The sequence below is a fragment of the Oncorhynchus gorbuscha genome, unplaced genomic scaffold (genome assembly GCF_021184085.1).
Source record: "Oncorhynchus gorbuscha isolate QuinsamMale2020 ecotype Even-year unplaced genomic scaffold, OgorEven_v1.0 Un_scaffold_825, whole genome shotgun sequence".
Taxonomy (NCBI): Eukaryota; Metazoa; Chordata; class Actinopteri; order Salmoniformes; family Salmonidae; genus Oncorhynchus; species Oncorhynchus gorbuscha.
Window position 1 is genome coordinate 211,561 of NW_025745612.1, and position 18,658 is coordinate 230,218.

The 18,658-nt window shown below is 40.8% G+C and overlaps 1 protein-coding gene across 3 annotated transcripts in view; it reads right to left on the minus strand.

Annotated features, from left to right (window-relative positions):
- Positions 1-9,859: 9,859 nt before the first annotated feature.
- The window catches only part of LOC124019374 (gamma-aminobutyric acid receptor subunit gamma-2-like), a 72,104-nt gene continuing 63,305 nt past the window's right edge, over positions 9,860-18,658 (minus strand). Inside the window, exons 9-10 of one of the 3 annotated variants that reach the window (XM_046334688.1) lie at positions 14,881-14,904; positions 9,860-12,275 (exon numbers count right to left, since the gene is read on the minus strand). In XM_046334688.1, the coding sequence (XP_046190644.1) occupies positions 11,994-12,275; positions 14,881-14,904 (306 nt within the window). In that variant the 3' untranslated portion in view covers positions 9,860-11,993. The remainder of the gene's footprint in view (positions 12,276-14,880; positions 14,905-18,658) is intronic. The other 2 variants (XM_046334689.1, XM_046334690.1) reach the window with 2 other exon arrangements.

Here is an 18,658-nt window from a genome sequence, read left to right on the forward strand (position 1 = left end):
TCTCCGTCCTCCCTGTCCCCCTCCCCCTCACTCTCTCTCTTGTGGTGATCTGGAGCAGTGCTCACAATATTCTCCTACTTCTATTTTCTAATATTTCTATTACTTCCGTTTTCTTATAACTTTGCAAAAAGAGAATGGGAACCATTTTAAATGAGGAGCATGGCACTCTATCACCCTCGGCTTGCATGCCTGCTCCGGTCCATGTCAAACACGTCTTTCAGACTTGGTTAATTGTTTACGGCAAATATTTCAATATAGCAGGCAGGAGTGAGTACACAATCATTTGATGGGTGTATCTACCAACGACCTGTATAGATCCGGAAAGATCCGTTGTTTTGTTATTTTTTGTTTTACTCTGCATGCAAACACGCTGGATGGTTCTGTGCAGTATTTTGTTTTTATGTATTATTTCTTACATTATGTGACCAATACAATTTGATTTGATGATTCAGAATCCATTGAAGAGCTCGAACGATTCATCGACGAGAGATACTTATGAGCTCAAAGAAACAAGTCACTGGATTCTGAGAATTCCAGCACTGTTAATAAAGACAACATATCCAATCAACAAGACAAACCAAAGCCAAGGTGGCCAAGCGGTATCAGTGATGGCATCAAACCATCCCCAAGCCTGTGGGCGCGTGTGGAGAGGTTTACTGATATAGATGTTGACTTGTTGAAATCCATCAATGAAAAAACTTGCCAAACTTGATATCTAACACTGTTCAAGATTTTATGTCAACTCAACTGAAACTGCTCACAGATGTCGTGCGTTATGTCACTTTCTCCAGAGTCCACAGAATGGGTAAGGCATTTGGGCTATTATTGCATGTTTTGAACGTTTTAAGCAAAAGGAAGTTGTCACGACTTCCGCCAAAGTTGGTCCCTCTCCTTGTTCGTTCAGACGTCGACGTCACCGGCTTTCTAGTCACCACCGATCCATGTTTCATTTTTGTTGTGCTTTGTCCTCATTATACTCACCTGGTTACCATTCCATAATCAGAGTTCCTTATTTAACCCTCTGGCTCCCCCTGTTGTTTTGTGCGTGATTGTTTTTGTCAAGTGGTTCCGTGTACATGATCTGGATTGTTGATGTTTATCTTTGTTGGATTATTGTTGAATATGAGTAAATATCGTGGCTTTACTCATACCTGTGTCCTGCGCCTGACTCCGCCTTATTCCATTCACCTTGAACACTGACAGAAGTGGTGAAGAGCGGGGGCAGAAAACTCAGAAATACTGATTTTTGAATGAATTTTCACTTCCCCACGGAGGTCAATGAAAGGAGAAAAAACTGAAAAAACATTTCCTGTAAGAAAAGCATTGCCTGAACCAACGAGTCTCCTTGGTGATGGATCAAATGTACACCAACGGGCAACTGTATCGGGACTCTAGAGCAACTCCCTGGCTATTTTCATCCAACTGTATCGGGACTCTAGAGCAACCCCCTGGCTATTTTCATCCAACTGTATCGGGACTCTAGAGTAACTCCCTGGCTATTTTAATCCAGTTTTCAAATCGGGACTCTAGAGTAACTCCCTGGCTATTTTCATCCAACTGTAACGGGACTCTAGAGCAACCCCCTGGCTATTTTCATCCAACTGTATCGGGACTCTAGAGTAACTCCCTGGCTATTTTCATCCAACTGTATCGGGACTCTAGAGCAACCCCCTGGCTATTTTCATCCAACTGTAACGGGACTCTAGAGCAACCCCCTGGCTATTTTCATCCAACTGTATCGGGACTCTAGAGCAACTCCCTGGCTATTTTCATCCAACTGTATCGGGACTCTAGAGCAACCCCCTGGCTATTTTCATCCAACTGTATCGGAACTCTAGAGTAACTCCCTGGCTACTTTAACCCAGTTTTCAAATCGGGGCTCTAGAGTAACTCCCTGGCTATTTTCATCCAACTGTATCAGGACTCTAGAGCAACCCCCTGGCTATGTTCATCCAACTGTATCGGAACTCTAGAGTAACTCCCTGGCTATTTTAATCCAGTTTTCAAATCTGAGTTTGTTTGTTGCAGTGTATCATGACAACTTCAACTATAACGAATACATCATCTATTTATCTTCACCTGACAAGAAAAGGGCTGCATATAGCTCAGGTCAATGTATGTAGCCTTCCTAACAAAATACATGAGGTTTTTAACTTAAAATAAATAAATGATATTCATATTTTAGCTTTAACCGGAACGCATTTGGATGCATCTGTAAATAATGGGCAAATGAACATTCATTGATATAGTCTACTGAGGAGGGACAGGAACAGGAATGGTGGGGGTGTAGCACTGTGCATTCAGAATCATATACCTTTTAAGAGGAGGGATGACCTTAATGTGTGTCAATAGATGCACTATGGGCTCAAGTACATGCCCTGGGGCGGCAGGGTAGCCTAGTGGTTAGAGCGTTGGACTAGTAACCGAAAGGTTGCAAGTTCGAATCCCTGAGCTGACAAGGTACAAATCTGTCGTTCTGCCCCTGAACAGGCAGTTAACCCACTGTTCCTAGGCCGTCATTGAGGATAAGAATTTGTTCTTAACTGACTTGCCTAGTAAAATAAATAAAATAAACATCTAACTCACCAGGCACCCATACTTACCTAGTAAAATAAAGGTAAAATAAATAAAAATAAACATCTAACTCACCAGGCACCCATATTGGATGTGTGTATAGACCTCCTAGCTCTAGTCATCCTATCTGGATGACTTATGCACTGGATTTGACCAGGCCACAGATAGTAAAAGAGATATATTTATTGAGGGTGAGTTTTATATCAATTGGAAGGATCCTAATAATTCAAATAGAACTACTTTAATGAGATATGACGAGAGCTGTGGTTTGAAACAAATGGTTAATGACGGTACTGGATCATCAACTAAGTTAGGTCACCGTTCGGAAAACACAAAACATGTAAGAGATAAGAATAACAAATAATTAAAGAGTAGCAGTAAATAACAATAGCGTGGCAATATGCAGGGGGTACCGGTACAGAGTCAATGTGGGAGAGTCTCTCTCTCTCTCTCTCTCTCTCTCTCTCTCTCTCTCTCCTCTCTCTCTCTCTCTCTCTCTCTCCTCTCTCTCTCTCTCTCTCTCCTCTCTCTCTCTCTCTCTCTCTTCTCTCTCTCTCATCTCTCTCTCTCTCTCTCCTATCTCTCTCTATCTCTCTCTCTCTCCTATCTCTCTCTCTCTCTTCTCTCTCTCTCTATCTCTCTCTCTCTCTCTCTCTCTCTCTCTCTCTCTCTCTCTCTCTCTCTCTCTCTCTCTCTCTCTTCTCTCTCTCTCCTATCTCTCTCTCTCTCTCTCTCTCTCTCTCTCTCTCTCTCTCTCTCTCTCTCTCTCTCTCTCTCTCTCTCTCTCTCTCTCTCTCTCTCTCTCTCTCTCTCTCTCTCTCCTCTAAAATATTTGACCAAATCTGGTCCTTTGCTTAGGTTGCTCATCACTTTAGGAATTGTATTTTATTGTTAGTCTGCATGGATGCATGCAATGGTTTATTATTTGCTTTTTATTTAATTTGAGTCATTTAGTAGACGATCTTATCCAAAGCGTCTTACAATTAGTGCATTCATCTTAAGATGGCTAGCTGAGACAACAACACATCTGAATCGTTTCATGTACATTTTCCCTCAAACAAAGTTTTTATCAGCGAAGTCAGTGCTAGTGGGAAAGGGTGATTTCCCCCCAATTTTGGGAGGGATCTACTCAAAACAACTTATGTCTAGTGGACTTTTTCCTGGACATAGATTAAGCAACATCTTTGACTAAAACATGCTCAATGGAGCTATCAACCATGTTTAATTTAATCTATAAATCTAAATGCTGTGTTATTGACTCTCCAGGCCCATATAGTATTTTATAGGTAGCCTGTAGGATCAGAGACATTTATTTTTTGGACAAACTTCTTTAAAGTTCAGCATGTCTTACATTGCACTAGAATCCCTCTTTTGTTATGTCCCTGGAAATACTTTGCTCTATCTATACCTCTATCTTGGCTTGCCAAGCTTATGGAAAGCTACAATCCCGGTGAAAAGCAAGTCCTATAGGGGTGAGTTTATGACAACATTCCAGGGATATGCACACTTCAATCAACGTACTGTAAGAGTGAAATGTAACTCCAGCAGCATAATAAATCCTGGATATTGCCTCACCTTGCCATGGACCAGATAGAAGAATGTTTGGCACCAAGACGATAATAATGTTAATTAAAAAATGAGTGGCTGTGTTGCATTATTAATGGTGGACCCTTGTAGTTCCAGCTTTTCTTCAGAAGAGCTTGTACCGCTGCAGATGAAAGGCTACCTTTTGATAGTGCGTTGCGTAATAACCAGGGGGATTCGCTGCCATCTCTGGCCCAGCAGCTGCGACTCAACCTCAGGGGATGAGGTGCCAAAGCAGAGGTCTCCCTGCACCAGCCAGCCTAGCACGCTGCTGCCCTGAAACACATCAAACACTGGGCTCCTGCTAATGCTCCCATTACATCACTGAACAGTCAACCCTACCCTAGTAAAACTGACTATCCTACCGATCCTTGACTTCGGCGACGTCATCTACAAAATTGCTTCCAACACTCTACTCAGCAAACTGGATGCAGTTTATCACAGTGCCATCCGTTTTGTCACTAAAGCACCTTATACTACCCACCACTGCGACTTGTATGCTCTAGTCGGCTGGCCCTCGCTACATATTCGTCGCCAGACCCACTGGCTTCAGGTCATCTACAAGGCCATGCTAGGCAAAGCTCCGCCTTATCTCAGCTCACTGGTCACTTTGGCAACACCCATCCGTAGCACGCGCTCCAGCAGGTGTATCTCATTGATCATCCCTAAAGCCAACACCTCATTCGGCCGCCTTTCGTTCCAGTACTCTGCTGCCTGTGACTGGAACAAATTGCAAAAATCGCTGAAGTTGGAGACTTTTATCTCCCTCACCAACTTCAAACATCAGCTAGCTGAGCAGCTAACCGATCGCTGCAGCTGTACATAATCTATTGGTAAATAGCACACCCATTTTCACCTACCTCATCCCCACAGTTTTTATTTATTTACTTTTCTGCTCTTTTGCACACCAATATCTCTACCTGTACATGATCATTTATCACTCCAGTGTTAATCTGCAATATTGTAATTATTCGCCTACCTCCTCATGCCTTTTGCACACATTGTATATAGACTCCCCTTTTTTTCTCTGTGTTATTGACTTGTTAATTGTTTACTCCATGTGTAACTCTGTGTTGTCTGTTCACACTGCTATGCTTTATCTTGGCCAGGTCGCAGTTGCAAATGAGAACCTGTTCTCAACTAGCCTACCTGGTTAAATAAAGGTGGAAAAAAAAAAACACACCTCAACTCGCAAACCCCCAAAAATGGTTCACATGCCTCCAAATATGCATCTTCTTTTGTTCAGGAACCACTTTATCGCAGTTCAATAAGGGTTTTAACCTGTTCTCACAAGTATTCGATGGCCTATACAGCGTGAGGAAATCAGCTGCAAATGTTAGTCATGTTTGATGTATGGTCACATTTGTTTTGTTATAGCATGCCATTCCGTAGAATAACACAAGTCATTAAATGTGACAAACAAGACACATTGATAATGCAATCATTTTATTGCAAAATTTCACAACTGTGTGCAATTCCCTTATGAAAAGGATTTTTTCAGTACATTTAGTATATTATGCAGACCCTAACAATAATTAATCAGTGTCCCTTTTGTACAATACTCAATAAATATACAGAGATGGCAAACAACTAAGATATGAATGGAATTCATAATAGATGTATTTTGTTTTTGGAAACCAGGTACCCAGTACTGCAATTATGGTGTGGTATACTGTATACAGTAACAGTTGAAAGTTTGAACACACATATCACTCCAGGGTTTTTCTTAATCTTTACTATTTTCTACATTGTAGAATAATAGTGAAGACATCACAACTATGAGATTACACATATGGAATCATGTAGTAACAAAATAACTGTTAAACTATTAGATTTTTTTTAATTGAGATTTTTCAAAGTAGCCACCCTTTGCCTTGATGACAGCTTTGCACACTCTTGGCATTCTCTCAACCAGCTTCACCTGGAATGCTTTTCCAACAGTCTTGAAGGAGTTCCCACATGTGCTGAGCACTTATTGGCTGCTTTTCCTTCACTCTGTGGTCTGTCTCATCCCAAACCATCTCAATTGAGTTGAGGTTAGGTGATTGTGGAGGCCAGGTCATCTGATGCAGCACTCCACCACTCTCCTTCTTGGTCAAATAGCCCTTACACAGCCTGGAGGTGTGTTTTGGGTCATTGTCCTGTTGAAAAACAAATGATAGTCCCACTTAAGCGCAAACCAGATGGGATGGCGTATCTCTGCAGAACGCTGTTGTAGCCATGCTGGTTAAGTGTGCCTTGAATTCTAAATAAATGACTGATTTTGTCACCAGCAAAGCACCCCCACACCATCAAATCCTCTCCTCCATGCTTCATGTTGGGAACCACACATGCAGAGATCATCCGTTCACCTTCTCTACATCTCACAAAGTCATTGTGGTTGGAATCAAAACTTTGGATTTATTAGACCAAAGGACAGATTTCTACCAGTCTAATGTCCATTGCTCGTGTTTCTTGGCCTAAGCAAGTCTCTTCTTATTATTGGTGTCCTTTAGTAGTGGTTTCTTTGCAGCAATTCGACCATGAAGGCCTGATTCACGCAATCTCCTCTGAACAGTTGAGATGTGTCTTTTACTTGAACGCTGTGAAGCATTTATTTGGGCTGCAATTTTTGAGGCTGGTAACTCTAATGAAATCCTCTGCAGCAGAGGTAACTCTGGGTCTTCCTTTCCTGTGGCGGTCCACATGAGAGCCAGATTCATCATCGAGCTTGATGGTTTTTGCGACTGTTCTTGAAGAAACATTCACAGTTCATGAAATGTTCCGGGAATGACTGATCTTCATGTTTTAATGTAATGATGGACTGTCATTTTTCTTTGCTCATTTGAATTGTTCTTGCTATAATATGGACTTGGTATTTTACCAAATAGGGCTATCTTCTGTATATCACCCCTACCTTGTCACAATACAACTGAATGGCTCAAACAAATTAAGAAGGAAAGAAATTCCACAAATTAACCTTTAACAAGGCACAGCTGTTAATTGAAATGCATTCCAGGTTACCTCATGAAGCTGGTTGAGAGAATGCCAAGTGTGCAAAGCTGTCATCAAGGCAAAGGGTGCCTACTTTGAAGAATCTCAAATATAAAATATATATATATATTTTTGTTTATGCATGATTCCATGTGTGTTATTTCATAGTTTTGATGTCTTCTCTATTATTCTACAATGTAGAAAATAGTGGGGAAACAACTGGAATGAGTCGCTGTGTCCAAACTTTTGACTGGTATATTTTTTTTCTCCAGTCTGACAAAGTATATAACTATATAAATTATTTACATGTGCTCTTCAAATAGGTCCTATTTGTAGTTTCCCCCAAATAAAATATATCTGTCTTCTTTTATCTTTGAATGCTCTGTCCTCCTCTAACCTAAATTAGGTCATGAGACGGTCGAATAGATGGAGGCCAAATTAAAATAAGCTGAGCAATACCACATGAACTAAATGTTAAATATATTCATATTTGTGATTGACCTATACATCGTGTGCACACTATCTTTTATGATTATCTCCTTCAAAGTACCAGGAGAATTCCAAAACCTTTAACTATGTGTAATACTGTATGTACCATATGTGTGCAAACTAACATAAGAAAATAAAGAAATCACAAAAATACAATATAATGTTTTTTTGTGTATAGTAAAGCAACATTTAAATAGTTGATATAAATAATCAAATTTAGTATGCCAGCACCGTTCAATATGACTGGTTGGTCATTGGGTATTTATAAACCACATACATACACTTGATACCTCAGTAACTACTTTCTCACAGTTAAAAACATCTCTACTTTCTGAATGTGCTCGTTCAGCCTTTCTTTCAAACAAACAAAAAAAAATGCTAACTCATTCTCTTTATCAAAGGTTATACTTGAATGGATGAAAAGTGTGTCTCTGAGACAGAGGCATTTTAAGATAAAGCTAATGCACGTTTGGTCCTTGTGCTTTGATATTTGTTCATAAGCTATAGACCATGAGATAATGTTCCGTATGGCTCAGTTAGTAGAGCATTGCACTTGCAACACCAGGGGTTGTGGGTTCAATTCCCACAGGGGACCAGTACAGAAAGTGTATACACTCACTACTGCAAGTTGATCTGGATAACAGCGTCTGTGAAATGTAATAATGGTAAATGAAGGTATACAAATAATGTCTCATGTATGTGTTAATAGTAAATTATATCTGTTAAATATTATTTCTCGAAGAACACAAAACGCATTTCTCCAATTTCGCACATACTTCGCAAAATAACAGTTCATTTTGACTATAAGAGATCATTGAACACTATGGGTTTCTGAATGGATGTATCACATTTGTGTCAAAGTTTGGCACTTAAAGTTGTTCTTCCACACCCTTACATTCCTCTCCATTTCAACTGAAGTAAACTATCAAGTTGCCAAAAAATCCATTCCTTTCTGTTCAAGTGAGAGAAAAACACACACACACCCTTAAGACAAAACCTTGTACTGAGTGATAGCTTCGCAACAGGTACAAAATAGAGGACCACTAGTGAATGCACAAGGGGTAGAGCTTCAAATTCCACTCACTTTCCACTTCATTCAACTGACAATGGGTAGTACAGTTGTTGCTAAGAAACTTTACAATTTAATGCAGAAACTCTGACGGCCACTTTAGACTAGAGAAGCACGTCTGTTCAGTACCTCAGGGAGTAGCTAATATAACAGTTGAATGTCTGAAAAGATATTGTCAATTGAGGCTGGTTAATAAGTAACTTCGCCACCTACCTTTTTAGTCATACCCTTCAGTGAACAGACTATAACTGGTCTTTAGAGCCTATGTAGACCACAACATAGAAAATACAACAACAACAAGATAAATTCATTATAGAACGAAATTATGTCTCTATGATATTGTTGACAAAGGACATTCTCCATCTCTGTTTCGTTGAGGGCTTTCTAAATAGGGAAACACGACGATTTCCTTGAAAAATACTCTACAACACTCAAACTCTACTCTGGACCTCAAAGCCAGTTTTTTAATTGTTTCCCTCTAATCAAGGACTTATTTAGACCTGGGACACCAAGTGGGTGCTATTAATTATCAGGTAGAACAGAAAACCTACAGGCTCCGGACCTCGTAGAATACACCTGCCCTACAATATCCCACACAGTCCAGCATAATGCAATGATAATAATGATATCAATGAAAGGGGATACATGAAGAAAATGAAACATTTCATTGCCCCTTTCAAAAATTGAAGAGTTTGATAAGTGTTTGTTTCCTTTTGTGATCTACTATGTACACAATATCATGTGATTTACAATATGTACAGTAAAATGACTTATTCATTTTGATCAGGGTTTCCCAAACTTGGTCCCGGGTCCTCCCAGGGGGGCAAGTTTTGTTTTTTTTTGCCCGAAAACTGCACAGCCGATTCATATAATCAAAGCTTGATGATGAGTTATTTAAATCAGCTGTGTAGTGCTAGGGCAGAAAACAAAACGTGCCCCCATGGGAGGCCCCGGGACCGTGTTTGGGAAACCCTGGTCTAGATTAAAGCACTGCTTTAACATCCTCTGGCTGCCTTTAGCTAAGGTACTCTTTTGGAACAGGTTGGCCATGATTTGGGTATACAAGTACCCCATAAGTTGCATTGTAAGCGTGCCATTAGCATATGATGTGAAGCACAAATAGTTTGAGTACTTATGTTGACATTCACAATGTGCCACACTATAAACGAGTAATGGTGTATTGACACATGAATGATTTAATGATCCATTGTAAACACAGAAAAGTAAAATGAACCAAAAAAAATAAATTCCTGAACTTCTCCCAGATCTTCCAATACATTTTCAGCGTCAGATCATTGTAATTTCCACAGTGTTTCTCTTCAAAGAGAGTAAGGCTTATGCATCTGGTCGGGTCACAAGCAGATGCTTTCTTCTCCACGGAGCTGTCATGTTCATCAATATTCCTCAAGTTAAATGGTTTGTTTTTGCCTTAAGTCCCTCTAAACCACCCATTGAGACAGATGGAATGGATCCTGTTTTAATGCGGTGACTAAGTAATGCAGTTCAGTCTTATGACAAATGGGAGTTTGTTTTCTGTCGCTGAGAGTTTTGGCATTTTGATGGGTGTACGCATTCAGAACTACAGCCGCTTCCATTGTAGACACTCAATTGTGCCAGCTGAATGAAGTAAAACACTGCTTGATGTGTTGGCATGAAATTCACTTCCACCAAGTGGTTGTGGGGTAGAGAAAGGGAGCAGAATATGTTTTGATGTAAGAAAATATGTTTTGATGTAAGAAAACCATACATTTGTTTTTGATGCCTATTTCTTATCTACACACTTCCCAAAGGAGCCAGCACACTTGTGTGTCAATTGAAGATAGCCATCAATAGCAAAGTGTTTGAAAGGGAAGAGTTTTTCAGGACAGTCTACAAGTTAATAAAAGTTGATATAACAACGCTTTCCCTGTAAGGTCTGGATTGATCCTCTTGTAATACATACTGGTAGAGATTAACGTTAATTTATAAGACAGAATCTGACTTTGTCTCATTTTCTACTTTTCCTAAAAAAGTAAGACGGAATCCAGATGGATAATCAGCAGTGTTCTTTTTTTGTATCCATAGCCAACAATCGAAGACCTTAAAGGGGCTATCCACAGTTTAAACAATAACAAACAGATACCCCACCTCTGTCTTTGCAAAAAGCTGAGGGATGGGCCTGAAGAAATGTAACCACTCTTAAATTTACAGACAGGGTTGTTGATGCAAGGACTGACCATCCACGAAATCTAAATGATGGATTTAAACATATTTTGAGGCTAAACAGTGTTTGTTTACATTTACAATGTTCACAAGCATTGGAGTAAAACAAGTTTATATGCCGGGTTGGGACGGGGTAGGACAGTTGAAGTAAGCTCATGAGGCCTTTATAACTTCAAGTATCAATGAGAATATCGTTAATTTATGTGTCGGTAAAATGGATGTAACAACTGTGGATTGCCCCTTTAAAACATGTGTTGATTTTGGGCCTGAAAGGTGCATGCAATAAATAAATGAAAACCACTACATAATAATAAAATATATACAGTGTCTGTACAGTTGAGCATTGACCATAAACAGTATTTTCTAGCGCTCCTGACCACACATTCAAAAAATGCATGTTTAACTGTGTAAAAGTAAAGTTTCACAGTTAGATGAAAGAAACCGAGCTATCAAATTATCATTGAAAATCATACTTACTGTTCAACCTACATAGCTATTAAAGTGCTTGAGATTTAGCTTATTTTGTATTTTGGATGGACGGAATACAGCAATATAAGTAAATGCATATTTTAAAAGATGGGGAAAATAAGCTGATGTCAAATCTTCCGTTTGTCTCCTACGGCGCATGCGTGACTTGTTAATGCAAGAAATCGGAAACATGCCTTGATACTTTTTCAGTTTGAATGAAGTTTGTTTACCGTGAAAATGTTTACTGTGATCTAATATACTGACTAAGGGCAGATACAAAAAAACAACAACATTGAAGCGGCCCTGACTGCGATTACCTTCTACGTAAACCAATTATCTGATCAAGGGGAATCTGGAAAATGTAGTCCTGCAGAATCACTACGGTGAACTTAGGTTCTTGCCTTTACCCAAAGCACAGTCGTAGTCCCCACTATCGGACTCCAGATCCCTGCATGCCTAATGGTTTTGCTACAACTTTTGCTTCAACCATATAAAGAAATTATGAGAAATATGAATTAACAAACATAGAAAAATCAAACAGAAACAAAAGGAAAACATTTCAGTGGGTCCCCTTCTGAAAAAAATGGTCACGTTGGAGCAGAACATATATTCTAAGTCTGGCTACACGCTGGATCTAGAGATAGAGATAGGAGATCCAGTAAACCAGGTTAAAGAGACCGAAAGCGGTGGGGAAACCGATGCGAGCGTACGAGTCTATCTTGGCGACACGGATATGCAACCGCCCGTGCCGCCAAGCCCCGGAGCGGCAGTCCTCGAAACAGCAGAAGAAGCTGGTGCAGTCCTTGCCGTCTAGGCACTCGTAGCCATACTCCTCATCCCGCTCCTGCATGTGGGTGGCGTTGTTCATCTGGATGGCGGTGGCTGAGCGAGGGCGTATGTCCACCGTAGGTGTCTGCTTATAACAGAGAGAGCACAGTTAGCGACTAGAGTCTAAGAGGCAGCACAGGGGACCTAATTTAGTCTCTCTTTATGTTAGTATACAAAATGTAATTTGTACCTTCACTTGCCAATGGGTTCTTTTTAAGCATGTCAGCAAATACATGTTTACATATCAGTGGCACCTGCATTTAATTAGAGTGGCTTAAAGATGACAATGGACTATTCCCTTTGGAACGCGTAAGGCAAATTACACCTTAGGGTAAAGAAGTTTAGCTTCTGTCAGAAACATTGTGTAAGTTTCGCTTTGTTTAGCAGAAAGATGATGCTAGTGCTGGGAAACCCATTATAAGCTCTGCTGTTGCACATCATGGGAAAACATGAGTATCGTGGTTATCATTAGTCCCAAAGCTAAACCATAGTCCCCTTTCGCATTACGATTCACTCAAATTACATCAGTCCTGCACTATTTGAAGTGAATATTAGGAAAGCTTCAATAAAGCAATTAAATAGGCTTCGTAAGCGCTACATAAATGGGTCACAAATCATCTCTAACCGTATTTCATGCAAATGTGAACAAATATCTGTACGGTTACGTCACACACGTATGCCACATTATGAATATTTATAGAGCATGACATTTGTTAATAGATTATTTGTGAAACATCTATGTAGTGCTTATGAAGTCTATATGAAGGCTTTAAGAAGACTTCATGAGATGCACTTCAAATAAAGCGGGACCAATTCTTCTTCTGTACGTGGATGCCCTTGTATGGATTTCAGAGGGAGGAAATCGGAATATAATAATAATAATAATAATATATGCCATTTAGCGGACGCTTTTTTGTAAATCGCTTATGATTTAAGCTGTATGATAAGAAAGACTCCTGAGCAGGGACTCACTGTTCCTCCATCCTCCATTTCCTGTCCCTAAATGGGTTAAATCAACTTCCATTTAAGCCTGCTCACCACTTCAGGGCACAGCGTTTTATTTCGGATGATTCCTAAAATAGGTCAGTGACATCAGCGAGTCCTTTGCTCCATCAGTCAAAAGAGGCACAATTAGCATTGAAAGAGGGCATTTTCATGGGCTTTTATCGCAAAACAACACGCCACCTTTAAAAATAAAATAAAAATAAACTCTCATGATCAACTTTAAGAATGAGCTTTCTCTGACCCAGCATCATATTTTCTGTATGAGTCACTTAGAAATAGAATGACGTAGCTACATGTATTGCCCCGCTTAAAATAAACTGAATGGAGTCGCTACTGACTGAACGGAGACCATGTGATGCCGTGCCAGTACTATGTTTAGGTAATCATACTGCTTTCTGAATATTTGGTCTTTATAAAATTAATCATATGTGTGTCAAGTACCACTTCTCAAATGCCATAAGCATTGGGGTAAACTGTTTAAGGCATGTGTCATCATAAAAGCTCAAAACACTGATTTGACTTTAACTCGCTCCCTGCAGCTCAAATTTACCCAGCACTAGAACACAAGAGTTGTTGTCGTCCCTTTGAAAACGATACATGGCTGGTTCCACAATATTGCCTGATTGATTGACAGCCGCCGGGGGATTTGCAGCAGGGAGCAGCATCAGGTCATGTGACCCAGGGTCTCAAAGTGGCGTTGCACGGGAGAAGGAAGGGTGTGGTAGGAGCTAGCTCAAGCAGTGTAACAAACACAGATACTGCAGCGTGGCCGGGGGTTTGCAAAACAAAACAGTGGCATTGCAGCTTTAACCGAATGAAAGTAGACAACCTCTAGGGAGGAATGATTGAAGGAAACACAGGCATCTGCTCTGGATCCGTACCACTTTAATCTAAGCTTCGTGTCAGCTGTAGTACATTTTTGTTGTTGATTGTTTTGTCCATTTAAACTATCTATAGAAAATGCCCTTCACTATAAATGGCTGGTTCAAATGTTGACTTACAGTATTCTCTGACTAATGGTATTTAAATTCAGTCAAATGACCCCATTAAGAAATGTTCTTTCATACCATAGATTAAGGGTGATTCGGGTTTTGAAAGCACACCATCTTCTTTACTTGAGTGTTAAATATAGCTCTTCAGTAGCACCCTCTGCACTGTGAGTGGATGAAGATTACTGGGGCTGAGTCTACTCTGCCGCCCGTGTGTAGCCGTTAAGACGATCACTACTAATGAGGCCTAGCACAGTGTAGGGGTTGTCTACTTCAGTCTGTTAAGGCTTTGCTGACTCTATAGGAAGCGTCAGGTTAAAAGCCCCACAAATACATGGGTAGGTTAAATGATAGCGGAGAAAAAGATGCCACCGGTTTACAGTCAAAATTGCACAGTGTGAGGCAGAAAGAAATGGGGAAAAAAGCCAGAATGAAACCATTGCGTGCCATCTTTTTACTAGCGACATGTGTGGACTGGTTGAAAGAGCGCATTATTGCCACGACGCAAGTACGTCTGGCTGCCTCCGCACTTTCCCGTGAGCACTTTATTTGATGGTATTGCAGAAGAGATTCTGAGGTAAAAGTAAATAAAGGGTATCTAAAACAGACAAGTAGCAGTGCAATGTGCTAGCTGGGGCCAGAAAGAGGCAAAATGCAGCAGACACATGCAGTCAATAGTTGAAACTGAAGGCAATATACCTTTGAGGAAAAGAGCCGGAGGAGCTTTTGTCCCAACAGGAAACAAAGAATATGTGGAATTAAAAGAGAGCAACACAAAAAAGAACACATGTAATAAACAAAAACATAGAGAACATCAAAAGTAGAAAGAGAATAGTATACTGTAGAGACACACATACAGGAGGAGGAAGGTGCATGACAGGACACATCACACTGGAGACCAGGTTGATCTCCAGCCAAATCTACCTTTAGAGATGTGCTATATCCATGATAAAAACAAACTTGACATCAATGGTTTAGGGGTGATATTGATCCTAGTAAGGCTCAAGGTTGACCCGTTACACCAAAACAAGACAATGTCATTTTTTTGTACAGTTAATGGCATTTGTATCTAAATAAAACACATTGAATATGGATTTGTAGTGCGTTATACGCTCTTTCTCCATCTAACTTAAAACCTTAGATTACCTAATCAGTTCCAGTGCGCATACATTTAGTAGATTGATTATGAATTACCTGTTGTTCTCATGCATAATGCAGATATCTGAACAAATACCATCAAAACATGAAATAGGACATTATTATGTTTTATTTTTCATAAAATGGTTAGAAATCAAATGTATTTGTCACATACACAGGGTGAGCAGATGTTAATGCAAGTGTAGCGACCATACGGTAATATAACCTAAAGATTTCACAACAACTACCTTATACACACACAAGTGTAAAGGAATGAATACAAATATGTACATAAAAATATATAAATGAGTGATGGCAGAACGGCATAGGCAAGATGCAGTAGATGGTATAGAGTACAGTATATACATATGAGATGAGTAATGTAGGGTATGAAAACATATGAAGCGGCATTGTTTAAAGTGGCTAGTGATACATTACATCAAGATGGCAAGATGCAGTAGATGGTATAGAGTACAGTATATACATATGAGATGAGTAGTGGGTTTGAGAACATTATATGAAGTGGCATTGTTTAAAGTGGCGCGTGATACATTACATCAAGATGGCAAGATGCAGTAGATGGTATAGCGTACAGTATATACATATGAGATGAGTAATGTAGGGTATGAAAACATATGAAGCGGCATTGTTTAAAGTGGCTAGTGATACATTACATCAAGATGGCAAGATGCAGTAGATGGTATAGAGTACAGTATATACATATGAGATGAGTAGTGGGTTTGAGAACATTATATGAAGTGGCATTGTTTAAAGTGGCGCGTGATACATTACATCAAGATGGCAAGATGCAGTAGATGGTATAGCGTACAGTATATACATATGAGATGAGTAATGTAGGGTATGAAAACTTATGAAGCGGCATTGTTTAAAGTGGCTAGTGATACATTACATCAAGATGGCAAGATGCAGTAGATGGTATAGAGTACAGTATATACATATGAGATGAGTAGTGGGTTTGAGAACATTATATGAAGTGGCATTGTTTAAAGTGGCGCGTGATACATTACATCAAGATGGCAAGATGCAGTAGATGGTATAGCGTACAGTATATACATATGAGATGAGTAATGTAGGGTATGAGAACATTGTATAAAGTAGCATTGTTTAAAGTGGCTAGTGATACATTTAATTACATCAAGATGGCAAGATGCAGTAGATGGTATAGTGTACAGTATATACATATGAGATGAGTAATGTAGGGTATGTAAATATTATATAAAGGGGCTAGTGATAAATTGATTACATCAATTTTTCCATTATTAAAGTAGGTGGAGTTGAGTCAGTATGTTGGCAGCAGCCACTCAATGTTAGTGATGGCTGTTTAACAGTTTGATGGCCTTGAGATAGAAGCTGTTTTTCAGTCTCTCGTTCCCCACTTTGATGCACCCGTACTGACCTCGCCTTCTGGATGATAGCGGGTTGAACAGACAGTGGCTCGGGTGGTTGTTGTCCTTGATTAACTTTTTGGCCTTCCTGTGACATCTGGTGCTGTAGGTATCCTGGAGGGCAGGTAGTTTGCCCCCGGTGATGAGTTGTGCAGACCTAACTACCCTCTGGAGAGCCTTCCGGTTATGGGTGGAGCAGCTGCCGTACCAGGTGGTGATACAGCCAGACAGAATGCTCTCATTTGTGCATCTGTAAAACTTTGAGTGTTTTTGGTGACAAGCTGAATTCCTTCAGCCTTCTGAGGTTGAAGAGGCATTGCTGCGCCTTCTTCACCACGCTGTCTGTGTGGGTGGACCATTTCAGTTTGTCCGTGATGTGTACGCCGAGGAACTTAACTCTCCACCCTCTTCACTAATGTCCCATCAATGAAGATAGGGGGCTGCTCCCTCTGCTGTTTCCTGAAGTCCACGATCATCTCCTTTGTTTTGTTGACATTGAGTGTGAGGTTATTTTCCTGACACCACACTCCGAGGGCCCTCACCTCCTCCCTGTAGGCCGTCTCGTCGTTGTTGGTAATCAAGCCTACCACTGTACTGCCATCTGCAAACTTGATGATTGAGTTGGAGGCGTGCATGGCCACGCAGTCATGGGTGAACAGGGAGTACAGGAGAGGGCAGTGAACACACCCTTGTGGGGTGTCAGGTAGGGTGGAGGTGATATGGTCCTTGACTAGTCTCTCAAAGCACTTCATGATGGCAAAAGTGAGTGCTACAGGGCGGTAGTCATTTAGCTCAGTTACCTTAGCTTTCTTGGGAACTGGAACAATGGTGGCCCTCTTGAAGCATGTGGGGACAGCAGATTGAATATGTCTGTAAACACACCAGCCAGCTGGTCTGCGCATGCTCTGAGGACGCGTCCTGGGATGCCGTCTCGGCCTGCAGCTGTGCGAAGATTAACACGTTTAAATGTTTTACTCACGTTGGCTACAGTGAAGGAGAGCCCGCAGGTTTTGGTAGCGGGCCGTGTCAGTGGCACTGTATTGTTCTCAAAGCGGGCAAAAAAGTTGTTTAGTCTGTCTGGGAGCAAGGCATCGTGATCCGCGACAGGGCTGGTTTTTCTTCTATTGTCCGTGATTGACGGTAGACCCTGCCACATACCTCTCATGTCTGAGCCGTTGAATTGTGACTCCATTTTGTCTCTGTACTGACGCTTAGCTTGTTTGATTGCCTTGCGGAGGGAATAGCTACACTGTTTGTATTCAGTCATGTTTCCGGTCACCTTGCCCTGATTAAAAGCACTGGATTGCACGTTCAGTTTTGCGTGAATGCTGCCATCAATCTACGGTTTCTGGTTGGGGAATGTTTTAATAGACGCTGTGGGTACAACATCACTAATGCACTTGTTAATAAACTAGCACACCGAATCAGCGTATTCGTCAATGTTGTTGTTTGCTTCGATCACGTGGACTGGGAAATGTTCCGCATTACGGCAATCTTGAAGAGTGGAATCCAATTGGTCGGACCAGCGTTGAACAGACCTGAGCACAGGAGCTTTCTGTCTATAGGCTGGGAGCAACAGAATGGAGTGGTAGTCAGCTTTTCCGAAGGGAGGGCCTTATATGTGTCGCGGAAGTTGGAATAACAGTGGTCTAGGGTTTGGCCAGGCCTGGTAGCACAATCGATATGCTGATAGAATTTGGGGAGCCTTGTTTTCAAATTAGCTTTGTTAAAATCCCCGGCTACAATAAATGCAGCCTCAGGATATGTGGTTTATAGTTACAGTCTCGGATGTCTCTCTGGAATGCTATCCTTGCTCGGATTTTGTCTACCTTGTTGTCAAGAGACTGGACATTGGCGAGTAGCATGCTCAGCAGCGGTGCGTGATGTGCCCGTCTACGGAGCCTGACCAGAAGACCGCTCCGTCTGCCCCTTCT